The 23,036-nt window shown below is 37.6% G+C and overlaps 2 protein-coding genes and 1 long non-coding RNA gene across 3 annotated transcripts; 2 read left to right on the top strand and 1 right to left on the bottom strand.

Annotated features, from left to right (window-relative positions):
• The first annotated feature begins 1,946 nt into the window (after window positions 1-1,946).
• LOC106090171 (TBC1 domain family member 8) lies at window positions 1,947-22,944 on the top strand. The gene is made up of 12 exons (XM_013256276.2): window positions 1,947-2,461; window positions 8,244-8,410; window positions 12,051-12,312; window positions 12,387-12,648; window positions 12,707-12,878; window positions 16,573-16,700; window positions 16,787-16,935; window positions 19,201-19,792; window positions 19,863-20,654; window positions 20,712-21,612; window positions 21,678-21,769; window positions 21,830-22,944. The coding sequence occupies exons 1-12, from the start codon at window positions 2,418-2,420 to the stop codon at window positions 22,145-22,147; spliced, it is 3,879 nt and encodes a 1,292-aa protein (XP_013111730.2). The 5' UTR covers window positions 1,947-2,417; the 3' UTR covers window positions 22,148-22,944.
• Window positions 5,741-6,485, top strand: LOC131994284 (uncharacterized). The gene has a single exon (XM_059361001.1). It carries the CDS (start codon window positions 5,764-5,766, stop codon window positions 6,376-6,378), a length of 615 nt encoding a protein of 204 aa, XP_059216984.1. The 5' UTR covers window positions 5,741-5,763; the 3' UTR covers window positions 6,379-6,485.
• LOC106090182 (uncharacterized) lies at window positions 8,559-9,309 on the bottom strand. The gene is made up of 2 exons (XR_001221770.2): window positions 8,875-9,309; window positions 8,559-8,763 (listed from the first exon to the last, which is right to left on the bottom strand). It is a non-coding gene; the product is annotated as an uncharacterized LOC106090182 (long non-coding RNA).
• Window positions 22,945-23,036: the final 92 nt, after the last annotated feature.

Below are 23,036 nucleotides of genomic sequence, written 5' to 3'. Positions count from 1 at the left end.
GCCGACTATATGAAAAATCCGCAATTACTTTTTGGGCAACCCAATAATTTGGTTTATCATTTTTGTTCAAAATATGTTAAATTCGTCCATGCTTGATTTTATATTACGACGGCCATAAGGCCGAAAATCAATTTTGCGCGTTATGACCACCGATACCGCGGACATATAGCCTAAAATGAAATTGGACGTAAAGACCGCCCATATAGCGGTAATAAGGCCCTGACATGGGGACACAACGCCCATTTCCTTTGGCGTTCTTATAAAGGGCGATTTTTTAAGAGCTATAGGAAAGTTTTGCAAAAAAAACACATAAAATCCAGAAGAATGCATGACTTCTTTATTTGAATTGATAGTACGGTCCATATAATTTAATGTTTGAAGATTATTTCGTGCAAATGTTTACCGTGACTGCGCCTCAAATGGTCCATCTGCTTAGTCCAATTTTACCATACTCTTTCCAACATTTCGGCTGGTATCTCACGAATAAATGCTACAATGTTGTCTTCCACTGCGTCTTTTGAACATTTTATTTCACATTCGGGACCGGTCAATTGGCCGCTAAATCGTGCGATTTTAAGCCTTCAGACTAGTTTTTGTGGGGCTATGTTAAAGCTCATGTCCATATATGACATAATTACCAGGTAGTGTACCGTAAACAGCAGAGTATAATTTTTCTCGCGAAGTGCACTATCTGTCAAAGAGTTCTGGTTGTGTCTGTGTATTATAGTTTAGAACCATAACACATCAAAAACAACGAAAAATGGCGCTAACTAGTAACATACTCAAAATCAGAGTTGCACTAATCACTGATTTTGACAGAAAGTGCACTCAATATTTTGTTGTTGGGTAACTGCCACTACCTGTACATGAATATATCTTGTGTCCATATATGACATAATTACCAGGTAGTGTACCGTAAACAGCTGAGTACAATTTTTTCTCGTGAAGTGCACTATCTGTCAAAGAGTTTTGGTTGTGTGCGTGTGTATTGTATAGATAATACACACACAAACAACGAAAAATGGCGCGATCTAGTAACATACACATGATCAGAGTCGCCTAATCACTGGTTTTGACAGATAGTGCACTCAATATTTTGTTTTGTCAATAAATTATTACAGGATTCACTAATAGAAGGTTAGGTCACATGTAAAAACATAAAGTGGATAGGCCCCATAAACATCATTAAGGATGTCAAATCTGACGATTGAAAATGTCATCATATAGGAGAAAACGTAAACAAAGAATGAATGTAAAAAGAGAACAAGTTGACATCCTCAATGCCAAGTACTGTCAAATATTAAAAAAAAAAGTATATCGGCTGATCGCTTGGCTTAACCTTATTCAGTGAATCCTGAAATTATTATATCTTGGCAATCCTTCGATTAATTATTAAATGTAAAGAGCCTCAAACACATAACTGGTCTGCAATTCAGTACATGACATTTGGCAACCATATATAGCCATTCACAACTGATGACAAAAAACCAGCTGATGACATAAAAACAAAATGAAAACAAACAAAAAAAATATATAGGTGGAATGTGGAAGATAGGAGTGTTGCCATATTTCTTATTTCATCGCATTCGATAAAATTTTAAATAATTTTTTATCACTTTCCAACGAGAAATGTGGCGACTTACAGGTCTGATTTACTTTTTCTTTTGTACGCAAGATCTGTTCTCTTAGTTATATGTACATATATTTTTGACATTGTCTGGTTAGTACTTGGTTTTGCCATAAACATCTGGCCTTATAAATGACTATCATATGCTGAGGATCGTTAGATTTAGCTATCCTCGGATAGCCTAAACCAAATCGGATAAAGTCGTTATATAGTATGCATTATACGGATATTTGAGAAGTTTGGGTTGGATGATTTTTCGGGTATTTAACCACAAAGAATGAAAAGTGTGGCAGCCCAGTGCGATACTAGATTCCACAACCAACCAGAGTGAAAATAATCATCATATTGTACGGTGGAATTTACAACGCAACGCAATTGAAAATCTCAAAAAAGGATTAAAGGATTCTTCTTTATTCTTCGATTAAAACTCATTGAGACATTGAGAAAAACCCTATTGAGGTTCAGAACAAAAATATGTTCAAAGCAAAAACATTAAGTAGGCAAAACCATTATTACAATTGCCTCTCAATTCACAACTACAACTATCCATGTCCATAAGTGTTTTTTTTCTGGTATGATTGAAAGGAAACATTAAAATCTAATCTAGAAATTTGCTAAGAGAAGAATATTAAATTGTTCTGCAAAAGTGTGTGTTAAAGTGTGTGCTGCGTGAAAAGGTTTAATTTAACAACAAAAAAAATCTAAGACTCCAAGTTGCCCTTTGTGTGGGGGTACTACGAACAGTTCATTTCTCCCATTGATACCACAGTAAAGAGATATACATGCAAAAATGTGGATAGAACCGAAAGAACTTTTAATGCCTTCTGCATTTTGGTAAGTTAATAAAACATTTTTGGGCGTAAAAATACTATATATCATTTGTGATAGTACAGCGAATGTGTGTGTGTGTGTGCGTGCTCACGACAATAAGTATTTAATTGATTTAATTAAACACTGATTAAAAATATAGTTCCTGGCGATTGCAATTGGCAGATAAAATATTTCATAATTATGCAAAAAGCAAATATGGGAATTCCCCTGGGTACTTTATTTCGTTTTAATGAAATATGTATAAAAAGCTGTATTTTTTTTGTTGATTTTGCATCTTCTATTATATGTAGAAGAAAACAAAAGACTTGTTTTCTTAAGTATCGTTTACACACAGAGATTTATTGTTACCATTTTTTTATAGCTCCACCAAAAAAAAGTTTTTCTTTGGTCTCAACAAATTCCCTACAGGGTAGATGACGTGAAGTGTTACTAAGTTGTACACTTGTATATCTGTCTAAAGGCTGGTACTATGTTCGGGCAAAACTGTATTTTACGGGGTAGTTCGCGAAAAAAATCTAATTTTTTGCCTACCCCCTAATTTTGACCCCAGGAACCCGAATATGAAGTCCGTTTTTGGGGCTCGGGGCTGTGGACCCCTAAGGCCAAAAAAACCCCTTGGGGGGGATAGAGTCCAACCTACGCAATATGGTTATCAAATGAAAAATATTGATTAGTAGATTACGAATATGTTTTTGACTCGGGAAGGACCTATGGGGTCTTGAGAATTTTAACCCCTATTTGGAAAATTCACTAAATTGTTATTTTAAATAAAACTCTATTTGCCTTTCGATGTTGGAAAAAATTGCAGTCCTTCGGTCGTGTTTAAGATTTTCTCCTCCTTTATATGTCCAACGGTGGGAAATAGCAAAAGTATTTTAAATAAAACTATTTGCTTGCAAAGCTTTTTTGTAAATAAAGCCCGATTTTAAAGTATTGATTAGTAGATTACGAAAATGCAATCATATGGTTTTTGACTCAGGAATGACCTATGGGGTCTTGAGAATTTTTACCCTATTTGGAAAATTTATGAAATTGTTATTTTAAATAAAACTCTATTTTCCTTCCAAAGTGGGAAAAATTTGCCGTCCTTCGGACGGTTTTGAAATTTTCTCCTCCTTCATATGTCCAACAGTGGGAAATAGCAAAAGTTTTTAAACAAAACTATTTGTCTTGCAAAGTTTTTTTGTAAAAAAAAGCGCGACTTTTTTGAGAAATTTGTAATTTTTTTGTAAATGTGTATTTGTTTTAATTTATAATCCTTCAAGAGTTTAATTTCCTGCATATTCGTAATTTTCTCGTTCATACCTTTAATTTAATACCCATATTGCCTAGGTTTAAGAAGGTTCCAAACACTCAAGACGCCGTAGGTCCTTCCCGGGTCAAAATTTTGGACCCTATTAGTAATCTACTAATTAATACCTTTCATTTGATAACCATATTGCCTAGGTTGGACTACTTCTCCCCAAGGGGTTTTTTTGGTCCCTAGGGGGGTTTACATTTTAAAACTGGTACTTATGGTAAAATTTTAACAAAATTGTTATTTGATCATTGCTATATGTGTAGTGTTTAAAAAAAGTAACCATAAAAACATGGGTTTTCAACGGTGAAAACGAACATAGTACCATCCATAACTTGAAATGACAGCTTTACGATACACATATGTTTTAATGACAGCTTATATTGTTTACAAGCCACAAAGATCGTTTAATTCTAAGTTTATTTTAAAAGAGAGTTTGAAGTTATTGTGGGCAGCGTTACCGTTGTGCCACTTTAATATCAAATTTGAAATTTTTTTCGGACGATGCTACTTGCGTGCCACTTTTTCATTTCTATACTAAATGTCATACTTTTAACATTTTGCGCCATCTATTTGTGCCACTTGTTCAAAAATACAACTGTGTAGCGATTATGTATTGCTTGTCGTCCAACAAATCGCATATAAATGTTAAATTTTTCGAAAATTTAAAATTTTTGAGCTGAACGAGAGCAACTGGACAAAACAAAAAAAAAGGTTTTTTTATGTTTGTGAAATATATCACTTAAGTATTTAAATACCCACCACCACAACTCGTCTAAACATTTATTCTAAAGCCTGCAAATACATGTTCTGTAGATCGTAGATTTTGCGAAGTCTGTTCGTCAAAAAATAAAATGCCTCTTTTTTTTTAGAAATGACACTTTTTGTGCCACTATTTGAAAATGTCCAACGGTAACGCTGATTGTGGGATTGCTTCATATTTGGATGGAAAATCACAACCAGCTTTTGTTGGCGAACTCAACACATCAGATGTTTGTGCATCACACCATAAATCATTGTGGGTTGCTACTCTATTCCGTTTCTCACGTCAACTGTCAAAATGCATATAAAAAAATTGTAAATGAAATGTGTGTGAAAAACTAAAATGTTTTTTTTTTTTTGAGGCTTATGACTCAAAAGTAGCAATTAGGCACAATTAATCCTAGAGTAGTATGATGGCAGGATTGTTTTGGTGCAGCAAATTTGCCGTAAATACATATGTTAACGTAGATTAGAATATTTTGTTAAAGTTTTTCATTGATATGACAGGGCGTGTTATTGTCGCCTTTAAATAACCAATATTTATGACGTTCCCGCGGCGATCGGTTCCATGGACCGCAACGAGCTTGCTAACCTTGGAGCTTGACGATGATCGCTGTCTCCTCATAAGGAAATGTGGTTGTAATCACACAACGAACTGCGCTATCTATAAGTTCTTTATATAAACTTGTTGTTGTTGCAACAGTGTGTTCTACACTGAGGTGGCAGCCCTTACTGATGAAGTAATCCATTTTATCAATCCGATACGTGCAACCAAGATATATTCATTTACAGGTAGTGGCAGTTGCCCAACAACAAAATATTGAGTGCACTATCTGTCAAAATCAGTGATTAGTGCAACTCTGATTTTGTGTGTGTTACTTGTTCGCTCCATTTTTCGTTGTTTTTGATGTGTTATGGCTCTTAACTATAATACACACACACAACCAAAACTCGTTAACATATAGTGTACTCAGCGAGAAAAAATTGTACTCAGCTGTTTACGGTACACAACCTGGTCATTATGTCATGCGTGCAACCATCTGCAATGGGATTTAATTAAGATGAGATTGATTGGTCGAAAGTCATAACAGTAGTCAAAATGCAAAATTTGAACCAATTTTACATATGAGAAGAGTCCAAACCGAAACCACTGTGCAGATCTCAATGCAATAGACATGTCATAATTTGATTTATATGTATTTTTGAAAGTAGTCGCTCCTGGCGTAACATTCAAAAGATACTACATATGTACCTATCATATATAGTATCAACAATTTTCGTCGCTTTTTTAAGACAAAAAAACCCAATGTCATTCAAAGGCATGGCATGTCCTCTAGGACATCATGCTTTAAAATCTCCTGGTGTTCTCATAACAAATCCACGCCATATTAGTTTCGTAAAGAAAATTTTTCCAGATTTTCGTAGTGCCGAAAAAGTATGCAAGGATTGCAGGAATCATATGGAATACATGTACAACGTAAAGTATCAAAGGGCGCTGCAGCTGAAGAATTCCAAATCGCTGTCAGATGTTTCATCGCCTTCAGCATCGAAAGAGAGCACTGGAGATGATTCCCTGCTGAGTCTAATAGATGGCCTACCTTCAGTTACAATTCAACAGGTTCAACATGCGTCCTCTTTCTCCACTGAGGATAGTAATGAACCAACTACAAGCCATCAAGCGACAGCAAAACGTAAAAGAAGGGACCATCGGGAAACAAATGATGATGAAAATACAAAAGGCATTAACGTTATGAGAGGCCTACGTCTGCCGCATATACAACCTGCACCTAGACGTCGGCAGGTGGTGTATCTCAATCCAGACATTATGGATATATATCTAAGTGACATAAGAGGCGGATAAAAATTTGTTTCCATTAAATTATGTATATCGAACAAATTTGCATGCAAATTTATAAGTTGGTCAGCATTTAGCTACAACCATGTACCTGGAATAAAACAAATGCTTGCTGTTCCTACGCATACCAAAAAGGTTCATAATATTCCAGAGTAATAAGTGCGTTCGCTAGTTGTACAATTTAAATTTTTTTTGTTAAGATTTCTTTATTCTTGTCCACGATGTTCTGCCTCAAGAATGCAATCGCCTCTTTTGGGGTGGGGAATGTACTAGGATCTGGTAGGGTCACATTTAATTTTCCGTAAAAAGTATTGGATTTACTCTACAAGTTTAAAGTATTGATTATCCGGAGAGCTTAGTATAGTTTTAAAGCATATTTGGCCACTTCATCTGCCCTTTCATTAGCAAGAATTGTCATATCTCCTGCACCACTGAAGGCTATCTTGGTCATTATGCATATCGTAATGACTTAGAAGCTACAATCACAAAATGAACTTCTCATTTTCGTAGGCCTTAGCTTGCCCCTTCGCACCAAGGATGACTGTCGTGCAAAATTCCATGATTGGTTTAACCGTTTTGTCTGCCCAAAGATTTGTTTGTAACTACTCGAAATATTCGTCTGAGACCCCATAAAGTATATATATTCTTGATCGTCATGACTATTTATGTCAATCTAGCCATGTCCGTCCGTCTGTCGAAAGCACGCTAACTTACGAAGGAGTAAAGCTAGCAGCTTGAAATTCTGCACAAATACTTCTTATTAGTGTAGGTTGTTGTTGTTGTTGTAGCAGGGTGTTATACACTGAGGCGGCAGCCCTTGCCGATGAAGATCTCCATCGGGTCAATCCGGTACGTACAACCGGCTGCCATGGGATTGTGTAGGTCGGTTGGGATTGTTAATGGGCCATATCGGTCCATGTTTTGATATAGCTGCCATATAAACCGATCTGGGATCTTGACTTCTTTAGCCGCTAGATGGCGCAATTCTTATCCGATTTGGCTAACATTTTGCATGAGATGTATTACTATGACTTCCAACAACTGTGCTGAGTATGGTTTAAATCGGTCCATGTTTTGATATAGTTGCCATATAAACCGATCTTGGGTCTTGACTTCTTGAGCCTATAGAGTGCGCAATTCTTATCCGATTTGAATGAATTTGTGCACGATAACCAATGTTATGATATCCAATAACTGTGCCAAGTATGGTTCAAATCGGTTCATAACCTGATATAGCTGCCATATTAACAGGCCTTGGGACTTGACTTCTTGAGCTTCTAGAGGGCGCAATTCCTATCCGATTTGGCTGAAATTTTGCATTACGCATTGTATTTTTACTTTCAACAGCTGTGTCAAATAAGGTTTCAATCGGTTCATAACCTGATATAGCTGCCATATTAACAGACCTTGGGACTTGACTTCTTGAGCTTCTAGAGGTCGCTATTATTATCCGATTTGCCTGAAATTTTGTATGACGGATCCTATATTGACCATCAATATATGTGTTTATTATGGACTGAATCGGTCTATAGCCTGGTACAGCCCCCATATAAATCGATCTCTCTATTTTACTTCTTGAGCCCCCAAAGGGCTCAACTCTTATTCGAATTGGGTGACATTTTACACAGGTCTCTAATATATAATTTAATTGTGGTCCAAACCGGACCATATCTTGATATCGCTCTAATAGCAGAGCAAATCTTTTCTTATATCCTTTTTTGCCTAAGAAGAGATGCCGGGAAAAGAACTCGACAAATGCGATCCATGGTGGAGGGTATATTAGATTCGGCCCGGCCGAACTTTTACACGCTTTTACTTGTTTTAATCAAATTTTAGATGATATTACAATTTACAGTTTTATTTATTTTCAGGATTGTCGAAAAACGCTCCAAATATTTCGTCCTACAAAAGCGGCGTGGACATGGCGAAACACGTGGCTTTGGATCTTTGCTGGTGAACACCTTTGACAGTGTGTTCGATACCAAACCCGCACCATACCGCATTGTACACCAGACGCCCAACTCTGAAGTGTTTTATGGTAAGAACTCGTTAACAATCAAAACGATAAAGTCATTTGAAATGCAAAACTTTGCAACGCATATCTGCTACATCTGCTTTAGGGATATGCACATATGTGTGTGTGTGTGTGTGTGTAATCATTATTGATAAATGAAAACAAAATGGCCCAGTGTAATTCATATTTTATTGCTTTGTGTTTATTTTGTACAATTATTTGTCAATGAATCATACAAGCTATTGAGAACAATAGCTGCGGGATTGCAGTACTACCAATTTGCGGATTTTTTATTAAATGCGTTCTTTTACTCCTAGTTGTTCTCCAAAGAAAGGATCCGCTAAACAAAACCATTTCTATTTTTTTTGTTCCTTACCCTGCACCAAAGAAAGGGAGGCATAAGGATCTGTGAATGCAATTTATTTGCTCTACAACTTTGCCTCTAAGGAGTGATGTTCCTAAGGTATCATTGCTGGCACCCCTCTTACCTTTTAATTTTGACGTGGCGATCCTCGTCAAGCTCCTGTAGGTGAGCAAGCTCTTTTCGGTCCAAAGTACCAATAGCTCTCCTTGTTATATCGAAAATCATAGGAACTCAGTATTTGCCACAAGAGCCGGTGCCGCCCGACCTCTCCCTGAGACTCTACGCTCGATACCGCTGATTGTCCGCGACTGCCGTTGCAGCTACTCCGTATGGAGCATTCCACTATCCACAACCTGTGGACGCAGCTAAACTTCTGGCGACAGCAATAAACACCACACAAATCGGACCTCAATGTTCCACCCTGGGTGGTGCTCACAGCTATCCCGTGTCGTACAGTACAATTTATCTGTAGTTCTGGTGACAAAGTCAATTGAAAGTCAGTATAGATTTACTATTGACATTTCCTACCGGATGATTTTAGCTTCTAGTTTATCGTTATGATTTTACAACAACAACAAAATGTTAATGTAAGTGCCATTTTAGTTTTCGTGACAGCGAAGGGCACTTAAATTATTTTCGCCCGACACAAATACCTCAAACAAATTAAGCAATAATTGCAAAAAATGTGTAAGTTATTATACTGAAACGTTTTATATTTGTAAGTAGAGTACGAATCGGTTGTTTAAAAGTAGGGGTAAGTATCAGAGGGGAGTCCCACCCTTGAGCAAACCGCCCAAGAGAAGTATTGGCCGACCGGGACAATACTGGACAACAAATTTATAGTCTTTGAAAGTACAGTGGTCACCAGTAGAGCCATATTGGTCATCCGGGACAATATGGGACGCAAATAAAAGGCGTTTGGAAGTAAAATACGAAGGTCATATCCAAATTTGGGGACACCCAAAGAAACTCTACAAGGCGGAATTATGGGTCGATTGAAAAAGATCTTATACTAGCTGACCCGGGCCCTCCTCCGCTGCGCGTTCTTTTACTTTATATGGAACAAAAGTTTCCTTGGAATATTTATTTTCGACAATTAAAGATCTTTTAGTGAAATACCATGCTAACTTGTCTAAGAGTTTAACAATATAAGTGCCTTTATCTGAATCCCATATGATCTTTATTGGTCTACGAATTTAAGTTTGGATCCATTCTTAAAATACTTCATTTCAGCTCGATATTCTCATGATGTCTGATTTAGTGGTGTTTTCGAGGGAGAGATGGTCCCCAGATACTTGGCCCGAAAAAATATCAGCATCGTGCTCGTCTCTCAAATACCATTTATTTAATTCCCCTTATTGCCATTGGCTTAAGAGGAGTTTACAGGATGAGGCGTCCGCCAAACACATGGCCCTAAAATAGGTTATCAAATTCGTTTTCTAATCTCAAACACCTTTCATTTGAACCACATATAGGCATGGTCGAAAAATATTTACCCTTTGGGGGGTGTTTTGGGGAAGGGGTGATGCCCTAAATACATGGTCCTACATTTGGATATCAAATTCGTACTCTACTCCCAAATACCTTTATTTGAGCCCCATATTACGATGGTCCCTAAAAAATTGCTGTTTGTGGGGTATGGGTATAAATTCTTGCTCTACCCCCCAATACCTTTCATTTAAGCTCCACATTGACATGGGTGTTTTGGGGATTGGGATGGTCTCCCAAACACTAAGCCCGGAAAATATATCAGCAACGTGCTCTATTCTCATATATCTATATATCATTTATTTGAACCCCTATTGCCATTGCCCTCAAAATTGGATATCAAATTCGTTTTCTAATCTCATTTAAACTCCTTATTGCAAAAGTCAGCAATATGTCCGGTTTGGGGTATTGACCCTAAAAACTATGAATATTTAGTTCCACTCACTTTAAGACCCAAATTGTCATGGAGAGCAAATACGTCCTATTTAGGGTTTGTTATGGTGGTGGGACGTCCGCTAGACAGTTGGCCCCTAATGATGATATCAGATACGTCTACGTTTTAGTTTCGTATAGACTCAAAAACGGCTGAACCGATTATGTTGAAATTTTCACAGATTGTGTAGGTTGGTCTGGAAGGAAACATGGCTGTATAATTTTTTGATATCGGGAGGGGGGTGGACCCTTCCTGTTAGCCCAAAAATCACGAATCTGGCATACAAAATCAGATCGAAGTGTAGGGGGTCACCCCATCCCCTAAAAACTTCCTAAATGGGCATATGATATCAAAAAATGTAGTACCCTATTTTCACCACGGGATTATTATGCACCATCTGTGTAAATTTCAAGAAAATCGGTTCAGCCGTTTCTGAGTCTATAAGGAACACACAAACTAACAAACACAAATTGATTTTTATGTATAAGACCACTCAATGTCCGTGCCGAATTTGGGTGCTAAAGTTATCCAATATTCACCGGATTGTGACGAAAGGGGGTTTACATATATACCCGAGGTGGTGGGTATCCAAAGCCGAACTTTATGGCTTCTTTCTTGTTTTCCTTAAATGTTATTACACCACGTATCTGGCGATTGCATTGTATAGACTTTTTAGACGAATGCAGCTCCATGTTATCATTTATTGATGGCAAGTTTTTTCAGTTCAGAATTCCTATACCTTACATGTTTTATGCTCCTACCATTGTCTTTGTAACTCCTACCATTGTCTTTGTAACTCCCCCAAATATTGATCTAAGAGCCTTTTAGGTATCAAAAAAATGTATGGGTATGACGTTCCAAGTCGATCTAAACATATCCGTCCGTTATTCGAATGCATGATATCTTACGAAAGAAAAAAGCTTATAGCTCCAAAGTTTGCCTAAATCATTCCTATTGAAGTAGGTCACTTCAGATTTGACTTCTTATTGTCTATCTATTGTACATGGATTTGGAAGTAGTGTGCAACTGCATTAGTGTGCCCATCGCAGCTATAGACTTTTCTCGGAAACAACACGAATGGCCTTTACAGCAAATCTTTTTCAATTGCACAATTTATTTGCTAAGCATTTCCTTATTTCAATTTCATTGTACGCATTGCTGGCCCCTCTGCCATGTGCAGGGTGTTCCAGTTTGATAAGACAAAACACTGCTGTGACTAGACGCACAACTACTCTGGGGTACTGGTGATGGCCTCTATTAATTGCATTAAACATAACTAATAATGAACAAAGAGTTTGTTAACCTTGTCGATCAACACCATTTTGCTTGGAAATGGAAACAAAAAGTTTAAAATAATTACAACAATTAATTCCTTACAGAAATTGCAATTGGGGTCACCGAAGAAGAGATATACAAAGATTGGGACTGGTTGTCGAAAAATCTTTTCAAAGTCTTAAACGAGGAAATGGAATGCGAAGAAGAGATAACAAACTTCACCATCTGCAAAATAAAGTCGTTATACACTCAAAATAACCAAGATGAGTCGGGCGATTCAGCTGACTTTAAAATCAATCAATCGAAATTTCGACAATATTTCAATATGCCTGAGGAGGAACAATTGGTGAATTACTATACCTGCACGTAAGTGTTTGCATCAACCATGATGGGGTCTGTCAACATTAAAACTGGCTATTGATAAACACCTTTCTTTGCAGATACATCAAGAATAAAATACCCCGTCAAGGTCATTTGTATATCTCCCTAAATCATGTGAGCTTTTATTCCTACATGCTGGGCCAAGAGACCAAGATAAGCATACGATTTACCGAATTGGAAGAGCTGTCTCGTTATGGCAATACCATATTCTTGAAGACGAACAATAAAATGCAATATAATTTCATCGTCTTGTCAGGCCATGTGGAGGCCTATGAGCTGATCGAGCAATTGAATAAAATGGCCATTCAACGCATTATTCAGGTATCTCTCTTCGATAGCAGTTCAAAGCGTTGAGTATCAGTTTCCTTTTGTTCTTTAGGATCCCGATAGCCCCATTATTGATCATGAGTCCTCGCTATTGCACCGATTTGGACGGAACTCATCGAAAAAACCGATTTTATGCCGTGACCTGACTGCCCGTCAAAAATCCGAAGAGTATCGCATGTTCTTTCGATTGCCACAAACGGAAATAATAGATGGAACAATAAAAGGTTGGCCAAACAGAATTTCACATATTGCAAATTAGGGCTAGTGCTATGTGAATCTTTCAAAATATTAAAGACGAAAAAAATTAGGGTTAGGTTGAAAAGAGGGTGCAGATATTAATTCGCCCCATGCAACTATGGACATACATCTAAGCCAGTAATCGGCTTTTTGTGCGCTCTAAAAACTATAAAGTAAACTCTAACCGAAGAAAATTTTATTCCGTGCTACCTCCAAGATCCTTGTTTGCCATGCCACGCCCCTAAGTTGGTTCTTGTTTGATATTGTGTCTCCACCTAAGCGCCTGTATTTGTTCGACGCGAAAGCCGGGTAATGACAAAGGAAATGCTCAAACGTCTCATCATCTCCCCGCCATATGCTATCACTGCTGCACCGATTTTACATAAGTGAGCTCGTAGTCCTATGTGTCCCTTTATGATACCGAAAGCTATACTGACCATCTTCTTACTTCCTTTGAGTAATAGCCTCGTCTTCTCACGATATGGACCTCCCCATTGGATTTTCGCCATCCTACCGACCGTTTCGCTCTTCCACAGGGTTACATGCGCATTTGTCGCCCATGCCATTAACTCGGACTGCATCGAGCCGCAAGACTTCAGGCTATCTTGACTTCATGAACCGCTAGAGGGTGCAATTCTCATCCGATTTGGATAACATTTTGCATGAGATGTTTTGTTATGACTTCTAACAACTGTGTTTAGTTTGGTGCAAATCGGTACATAACCTGATATAGCTGCCATATAAACCGATCTTGGATCTTGACTTTTTGAGCCTCTAGAGGGCGCAGTTATTAACCAATTTGGTTTAAATTTTGTACAACGGCTTCTCCCAAGACCTTCAATATACATGTGAAATATGGTCTGAATCAATACAGCTCCCATATAAACCGATCTTCCGATTTTACTTCTTGAGCCCCTACAAGGTGCAATTCTTATCTGAATGAACTGAAATATTACACAATGACTTCTACAATGTTCAGCATTCAATTCATTTATGGTCCGAACCGGACTACAATTTCATATAGCTCCAATAGCATAACAGTTCTTATTCATTATTCTTTGTTTGTGTAAAAAGAGATAACGTGCAAAGAACTGGATAAATGCGATTCATGGTGGAGGGTATATAAGATTCGGCCCGGCCGAACTTAACACGCTCTTACTTGTTCATTTTAATTTTTAGTACTACTTTTTTTGTTGTAATTCTGGGCACAATTAGTAGACCCACCATAATATCGTTTTATTAAATTTTATCTTAAGCTCTTTATTTGTCCCAACGTTTCGTCAATTTTTGTTGGCATCTTCAGGGGATACGTCTTTTTATTTAAAACATTACATTAATTTCAAATCTTCATGAAAATATAATTAACTTACAATGGATTAGGATATATTCACATGAATTTTTTTGTCAAAAGCACATTCATTAACAACACGACATTAATTATATTTAAATTTTAACATCACAGATCTTTATATTGCAACATGGAAATTTGTACTAATATTGTTTGTGTCCCCTTTCAAGATCATCGTCCTATCTATTTTTTGTTCTATTCTTTAGCTTTCTAAAGTGTATCTCGTTTCTTTATCTAATATTTTGGCATTTTCTAAGTCTGCCCTATGTCCACTTTTTAAATTATGTTGTGCCAAAGCTGTTTTCTGTGTTCCTTTTTCAATGTCAGCTCTGTGTTCTCCCATTCTTGTTTGCAGCGTTCGTTTCCTACATATACTAAGTCAACAGCGTTGTTCGTCTATTTCCTTACATTCTATTTCGTAAACAACATTGCTTTGTTGTTGTTTGTCGATTGGAGTTTCGACCAAAGAGCGTAAGAAAGATAAGAGCTGGCGTTAGAGGGCAATACGTGATGACGAGTGACAAAATTTAAAGACACAACATATTTGAATTGCTCACGATATTTCGTTTTTCCTTTATTGCAACTTTCGGTTGCAAAGAAACAAAGCAAAATACGAAAAAATGTTCGAACGAAAGCTCGAATCAAAACAGAATAACCCGAAAATGTTGCAGCCCTCAATGTGAATCCAATTGGAATACAATAAAAATGTTGTATCTTTAACGCGAGTTATTTTACGGTACGGGGAAGACAAAGCAGAAACTCTCTCTTGATTATCTTACGCTCTTTGGTTTTGACGTTGGAGAATATTTTGTTGTTTGTTTGATTCGCTCTGTATGCATATTTTATGTTGTTTGTTTTGTTCATTAAAGTTCTTAAGCTTTTGTTATCTGTTAATCCAGGGATGTATTTGAAGTTGCAATATCGTTTGGTTTCTTCATTCGTTGTAGGGTTGCCATAAGTGCTGTTTAGTTTGCGTTTTATTTCGTCGAAAAGTTTATTAATACTGTAAAAGTGTCGAAATTCGACTACGCCTTCGATAGCCGGAATAATGGATATCTTATTTTTTTAACACAAAAACGTTTTATTTACCCTTGAGCACAAAGAGGTAATCATATTTTTATACCCTCCACCATAAGATGAACTGTGCCAAGTATGGCTCAAATCGGTTGATAACCTGATATAGCTGTCATACATACCGATCTTGGGTCTTGACTTCTTGAGCCTCTAGAGTTCGCAATACTTATCCGATTGGAATGAAATTTTGCACGACGTGTTTTGTTATGATATCCAATAACTGCCAAGTATGGTTCAAATCGGTCCATAACCTGATATAGCTGTCATATAAACCGATCTTGGGTCTTGACTTCTTGAGCCTCTAGAGTGCGCAATGAGCCCCCAAAGGGCGCAATTTTTATTCGAATTGGCTGACATTTTACACAGGTCTCCAACATATAATTTAATATAATTTATAATTTAATAATCTGGTCCAATCCGGACCATATCTTAATATCGCTCTAATAGCAGAGCAAATCTTTTTCTTATATCTTTTTGTTTTGCCTAAGAAGAGATGCCGGGAAAAGAACTCGACAAATGCGATCCATGGTGGAGGATATATAAAATTCGGCCCGGCCTAACTTAGCACTCCTTTACCCGTTTCCTCTTACATGATTCTGAATTAGGTAAGGTTTTTGTTAGTTTTTGAGCATGTACGGATATAGATGGGCATATGATTAAAAGCCTCCATTATTCAGAGAATGGATGTTCCTTCAAAAATATTTTTCCTTCTTTTATGTTCTTGCGACATGGTCGATTAATAAAAAGATTGATGAAAAAACAAAAAGGTTAATTAGTTAGGACGATGAAATTATCCTAAAGAGGGTGGACCTTGTTTACGTGTACGATATGAAACATACTGAATGCAATACATAGTTTATTTTCATAAAATATGTAAAAAAAAATCAAATAATTTCTTACCCAACCATTTTTCTTCGTCTTTTGTTATCCATTGTATGTGCAAAAACAAAATAGTTAAGGCATCAACAATGCTTGCTTTTTTGTTACTTCAAAACCTTTTTTACCGATAAATTTTGAAATAATATACAATATAAAAATTTAGTATCGTGACACTATGTTCGAATACAAAGCAACTAACATTTTGAAAGTCAGCCTTGGTTGATGACAGCAACTCGAATCAGCGTGTGTGTAGTTGCCAGATTATTATACATTTGAGAACCTTGTTAGGTCTACCGTAACACCTAGAAATATTTTTTAAGTTTTTTTTTGCTGTTTTTTTGGTTTGGAAACTAATTGAATTTTTGTTTTCTTCAATACAGCAAATTTATGGACGCCATATGCAAAACGCTATGTACCCGGCAATATATATCTGTCAACCAATTTCTTTTGTTTTGCCAGTGATACCAGAGGATTCGTCAGTGTCGTTATACCCCTGAAAGTGATCAAGGTAGGTTTAGTTAAATATCATACAAAAAAATGCGGGCAAGAAAATTTTAGAATTACTATGTGTTTTTGTTTTATGACCTTTTTCAGAGTGTTGAGAAGAAAGACGATGGTGGTCATCGTTACGAAAATCAAATTGTTATAACATCGTCCGAGAATGTACCCTTTGTGTTTGCTCAAATTGTGGATCGTGATGTTTTAATAACAAAAATCACAAGTCTACTATCCAAATTTCATGTGTAAGTACAAACAAGATGGTAAATTTTGATTTGTTATAAATCGGTCTTAATCTATTGGATTTTATATTGGGTTGCCCAAAAAGTAATTGCGGATTTTTTAAAAGAAAGTAAATGCATTTTTAATAAAACTTAGAATGAACTTTAATCAAATATACTTTTTTTACACTTTTTTTCTAAAGCAAGCTAAAAGTAACAGCTGATAACTGACAGAAGAAAGAATGCAATTACAGAGTCACAAGCTGTGAAAAAATTTGTCAACGCCGACTATATGAAAAATCCGCAATTACTTTTTGGGCAACCCAATATAATGAAAAAATGTACATAACCGAAAAAACACACAATTCACTTTCATAAAAACGAGGAAATTTTTAGATTACAGCCGTGATTGAATAGATTTGTGAAAAATTTCTAAAAGAGAACAAGTTAAAAAAGTCATTAAGTTCGGCCGGACCGAACTTTGGATACCCACAACCTCGGGTGTATATGTAAGCCCCATTTCGTCACAGTCCGTTAAAAATTGGATAACTTAAGCACCCAAATTTGTCACGGACATTGAATGGTCGAATATATATGTCACTATTCAATTTTGTAGAACAAAATATTGATCTTTTTGGCAGATATATCCAATTATAAACCGATCTGAACCATATTAAGGTCGGACATCGTGAAGCTCAAAAAAACTCACTGTTTCAAATTTAAGCGAAATCGGGTAATAAATAAAGCTTTTATAGGTTTCAGTCCCCATTCAGAACCATATTTAGGTCGGATGTTGGGAGGTCTTAACCTACTAACTGTTTCAAATTTCAGCGAAATCGGTTACGAAATAAAGCTTTTATTGGCTTCAGACCCCTTATCGGCAGATCGGTTCTGTATGCCAGCTATATCTAAATATGGACCGATCTAATCCATATTAGGTTAGATGTCGGGAGCCTTAAAAGAACCCACTGTTGCAAATAAAGCTTTTATGGTCTTCAGACCCTTTATCGGGAGATCGGTCTATATGGTAGCTGTATCTAAATATAGTCCTATCTGAACCATATTTGGGTCAGTGGGTCGGGAAGCCTTAAGCTACTCTCTGTTTCAAATTTCAGCAAAATCGGATGAAAAATAAAGTCTTTAAGGGCATTAGACCCTTTATCGGAAAATCGGTCTATATAGCAGCTATATCCAAATACGGTCCGATTTGGCCCGTTAAAGAACTTAACCAGCATGCATCAAAAATATCATCAATATCTCATATTTTGAAGGGTCTAGAGTCCGTCCACAGACGGACGGACAGACACACGGACGTCGTTAAATCGTCTTAGAATTTTACGTCGATGTTGTTCCTACGGAGGTGGTGGTATAAAAATAGGAGTTTAAATGGTCAATAATTGAAAGAAAATAAATAATACCGTAGGCCACCGTAGCGCACCATGTCCGACTATGATGCTAAACGCTGAAAAAAATTTTCAGCGATGGTCATGAAAACTTCTTTGCAAAGAGGTGTCGCACTGCGGCACATCGTTCGGACTCGTCAATAAAAAAGGGGCAACACTCATTGATTGATATGTGAGAAATTTGCCCCTGTTCCTTAAGGGAATGTTCTTAGCAAAAAATTTGCTTTGGCAAATTTATATTGGACATTGAGTTATTAAAAGATTTTATCCAGTCATGATAAGTTCCCAATCAATAGTTTTCTAGCTTACGCTTGCCACCCTGTATGTCGAGTGGTAGAGGTACTTCGGAGACGTATGGTGCCAGTCCAAAACAAGGCTTTTCCGTCTTAAGGGTATTTTCTCCCTCTGTTAGACCTTGCAAGTGTAACTCTTTGGCAATGATAATTTGTTTTGCGTGTAGTGATAATCCTGTGCAGATAGTGCAAGGCTCTCATGTTGACCAAAAGGAATTTGCAGCTGGGAAATATGCTGTGTTCTACCCAAGCCATAGACGTAACGTACAATATTTTTAAACGCCACATTTTATTTCTGTCGACTCTGCGAAAATTTCACAACCATATAACAATTCCAGTTCTTAGCTCCCAGTCTTAGCCAATAAGCAACGAATGTCGTTGGGTGTAAAAGAATGAGTTAGCCACAAAGTTCTGATCTTTGCAAAAGCATTGACGTGGTTTATCCGGCTCAATGAACTATTAAAAATTACTCCCACATACTTAGCACTATAAACTATTGTATTTGAATTCTATCATTATGCACGAATTGTATGTTTTATCAAAGATTTCGAGTTTTCCTAACAAAATTTACCTCTGATGTCACTTTCTATTAGTCCCAATAATCGTGAACGCCCAAAATACGATATATCGTGGACCAAGCAGTCAGCATTGATCAATACATTCAAAACGCAGTTTTCAACGGCAATGCAACAACAACAAGACCAGAAACTATCCCGTTGGGAATCACATTTTCGGGATTATGGGCGCGGCATTTCCATGTTCCGTACGACAGATGTGATCAATCTTATAGTCGATGGTATACCGGATAAACTGCGTCAGGAAATCTGGTTGATATTTTCGGGTGCCATACACGAGAGGGATATGCATCCGGGTTTGTATGAGGACTTGGTGGAAAAGGCCGCCTGTATTAAGCAATCAGGGACTCATGATGAAATTGAGCGAGACTTAAAACGCTCCCTGCCCGAACACGCTGCCTTTCAGAGTGAAGAGGGCCTGGGTGCATTGAAGCGGGTTCTGCAGGCGTACGCTTTGCGCAATCCCCAGGTGGGTTATACACAGGGCCTGAATATAATAACCTCTGTATTTTTGCTGTTTTGCGATGAGGAAAATGCCTTTTGGCTGCTAGCCAGCTTGTGCGAAAGTCTAGTTCCCGATTACTACAAGGGTAATGTGGTCGGAGCCCAGGTGAGTCATTGTGATATTTGCATGGGTATTGCGGTATTTAGTTTCCTTGGCTTTGTGTGTCACTGTTTAGATCGATCAACGGGTCCTCAATGAACTGATTAAGATGTATTTGCCCGAGCTACACGAGCATTTGGATAACTTGGGCACAATCAAAATGATCACAATATCCTGGTTCCTTACGATATTCATCAGTGTGATTTCATATGAAAGCTCTCTGCACATCATTGATTGTTTCTTCGTGGATGGCGCTAAGATTATTTTCATAGTTGCTTTACAAATTCTCGAATGGAATAGGGACCTACTTTTGGACTGCCATGATGATGGTGAATCTATGATATTGCTGTCGAAATTCTTACAAGGAATCTACAATCCAGATTATCCTTCCCCGCCGCATTATGAAAAGGGAAAGTGTAGACGCACACAGACAGTTCAAACTCTGATCCATGAAGCCTATACGAAATTTGGAGACATAACCTTGCAAAAAATTGAGGAGCTGCGAAATAAGCATCGTCGTTTGACAATGCGCAAGTTTGATTTGGATAACGAGAACACGATTGTCAAGTTCCATGCGGGGAATCCTTACTTCGAAAAGGACGAACTGCGACTTCTGTTGGGTATTATACGCGAAGAGAAGATGGCCTTTCGCAAAGCCCATTTACAGAAATTGCAAGCACAGGTGGGAGAATCTCCCATTTTGTTGCCGTCCGCTTCTCCCTCCCACCACCGGCTGGGTTTCAGTGAAGGCAATTGCAGCCGTTCCGAGGCCTACGGTGTAGATTTCGACACATTCCGAGTACTCTTTTACGAACTTACACCCTGGAATACCTGTGTGACTGTGGATCTGGCCGAAAAGCTATTCAGAGTAGGTTTGACCTCCCTTCTTAGTGAGAGTTGAGTAGTACAATTCATTACTTTTCAGCTGACAGATAAGAAGAGCACCGGCACCCTGGAATTTGCACAATTTATAAATGCCTTGGGTTTGGTGTGCTCCACCAAATACACTGAGAAACTCAAACTCCTATATATCCTGCATTTACCGCCTCTTTTGTCCAAGGTTGAGATCGAACAAGTTCGTAAGCCCAAAACCAAAACTAAAGACGATGCTGAGGAGGCCATAGAGGCGGAGGACTTCTTTGAGGAAGAAGCTTCCGAATCCATTGAAGCACTGCCTTCTCCTACGGACAACAACTTCGATGAGAACGATTATGCCTTAATAACAGCCACGCAAAGGTTGCACTCGATGGTGGGTATATCGGGAAGCACTTTCATGGACATTTTGCGGCCACCCAATAACACATCTGGTAACTCGAATGCATCTTCAATGGCGGTAAATGCCAGAACCTCGACATTTTACGTTGATCTGTCGGAAGATGAAATAAGCATACCCGGCGTAAGCGGAGGTATGGGTGGCAATGGCGCTGCCACAGTGGGCGGCGGAGCAAGTTCGCACAATGGATCCGCAGCGGCGGCCCTCTCGCCCTTGCAACAGCAGGGTCGCTTCGAGTCCATTGACACCTTCTCGGATATTTCGGATCTAGGTGTGGCCAAAGTGACACCTCCTCAGCTGAATGTCGAGACCATATCGAATTTCTCTCAAATAAGTGATTTGTGTTTGCCCTCAAATGTTGGAAAAATGGAACGCACAGACTCCAATACAGATACCAAAAGTCTTGGGAGTTTACGGGCTCTTCTGGATCAGCCAGATGGTGGTGGTTCGCACCAGAGAAACATACCCAATATGAAAAAAGCCAATTTCCAAATACTCTGGAGGAGTATACATGAAATACTTGGAAAAACAGACAGTGATATGACCATGGCCTGTAAGTATAGATGTGTGGTGTTTGCACATTACTCAAATAGACAATAATGCGTTTCTACCATACAGATGAAAACCTTCTGGAACTAGGCAATTGCAATTTAAAAAGGGATTCCAGCCTCGAAAGTTTTACTCAATTGAACCTGGCTGCGAATGAAGAGGTAACAACACATCCTTCATTGTTTTAGTTGATTGAACATTTTCCAATTATATATTTCTAGCCCGATTCGAATGGTAACCCCACAACACCCTGTGAACCGCCCAGCACAACAAAACTTTTTCTGGATCTAGAAGAGGAGTTGCGACAAGCTCGAGGAGAAACGACAACGTCCACAAGCCAAAAGGCCAGCAAAAACTCCAGCAGTAACAACAGTTCTGATGCCTACGACGACTGCTGGGAGATATCGATCAATCAGTTTATAGCCACTGTCCTCACCATTAGATCCATCTATAAAGGTTTCAAGACCCGAACTCCCATAAAGGAGAACATTGAGAAAATGCAAAAGAATAGACGAAAATGTATTACATCGACCTACTGAAAATGTGTTTAATTGCAGATTTAAATACAAACACCACACATATACCTACGACCTAGCAAACAAAAAGTTAAATAGATGAAAAAAAAATGTCAATGTTTCTGAAACAAAAAATAATCTCTGAGCCAACGGTCATTCCATGTCCTATAAATCTTTTTGGTTAACAAGATCATCGTCAATACTGTTTTTAAGGTGCTATGAAATTGTTAACTTCCTTCACTTTCGAGGCAAACAAAAATCCTACCTGCAAAGTTCTCCACTATTCGGTTGGATTCTTTTCTTTTTTGCACTGTACATAAGGATATTTTTGATTTTAACTCTCGAAATTATCGAACTGTCGACAACTTTTCTTTCTTTCAAAGAAACATTCGCTTCGACATGGAACAATGGCTTTGCAACATGCAATTATATTTTATATAGTCTTTTTAATTAAAAATTAGCTTTAAATTTTCTCCCAAATGTTATTGCTTAACTCCTCGTATGTTCTTTTCCGGTATACAAGTAATTAGATTTTTTTTCCACTGTGTAATTCAATGATTTAAAAACAAATTTTTATATCAAATTATTATACATACATATTACATGCAACATAGTGTCAACGCCCCCCCTCTGATATTCAGTTTACCTGGTTATTGTATTTTACATGCATTATAAGAACAAACCGAGTCCTTTAGAGTCTTTCCCAAAAACAATGGCGTATACAAAATATTCAATACCACTATTATTCAGAATGCTATACAATAAAAACAAAAACAACAACAAAATCAATCTATAAAATAAATGTTGAAAATATATGCCAATCATAATCTTTCTTTGAGGCGACTTTGTGGAAATTTTATTAAAAACATTTGTGCATGTGCATAATTTTTAAAGAACCATGCCATGCCACCCA

This window comes from Stomoxys calcitrans, chromosome 1 (assembly GCF_963082655.1).
Source record: "Stomoxys calcitrans chromosome 1, idStoCalc2.1, whole genome shotgun sequence".
Taxonomy (NCBI): Eukaryota; Metazoa; Arthropoda; class Insecta; order Diptera; family Muscidae; genus Stomoxys; species Stomoxys calcitrans.
This window is presented reverse-complemented; position numbering and strand designations above follow the sequence as displayed.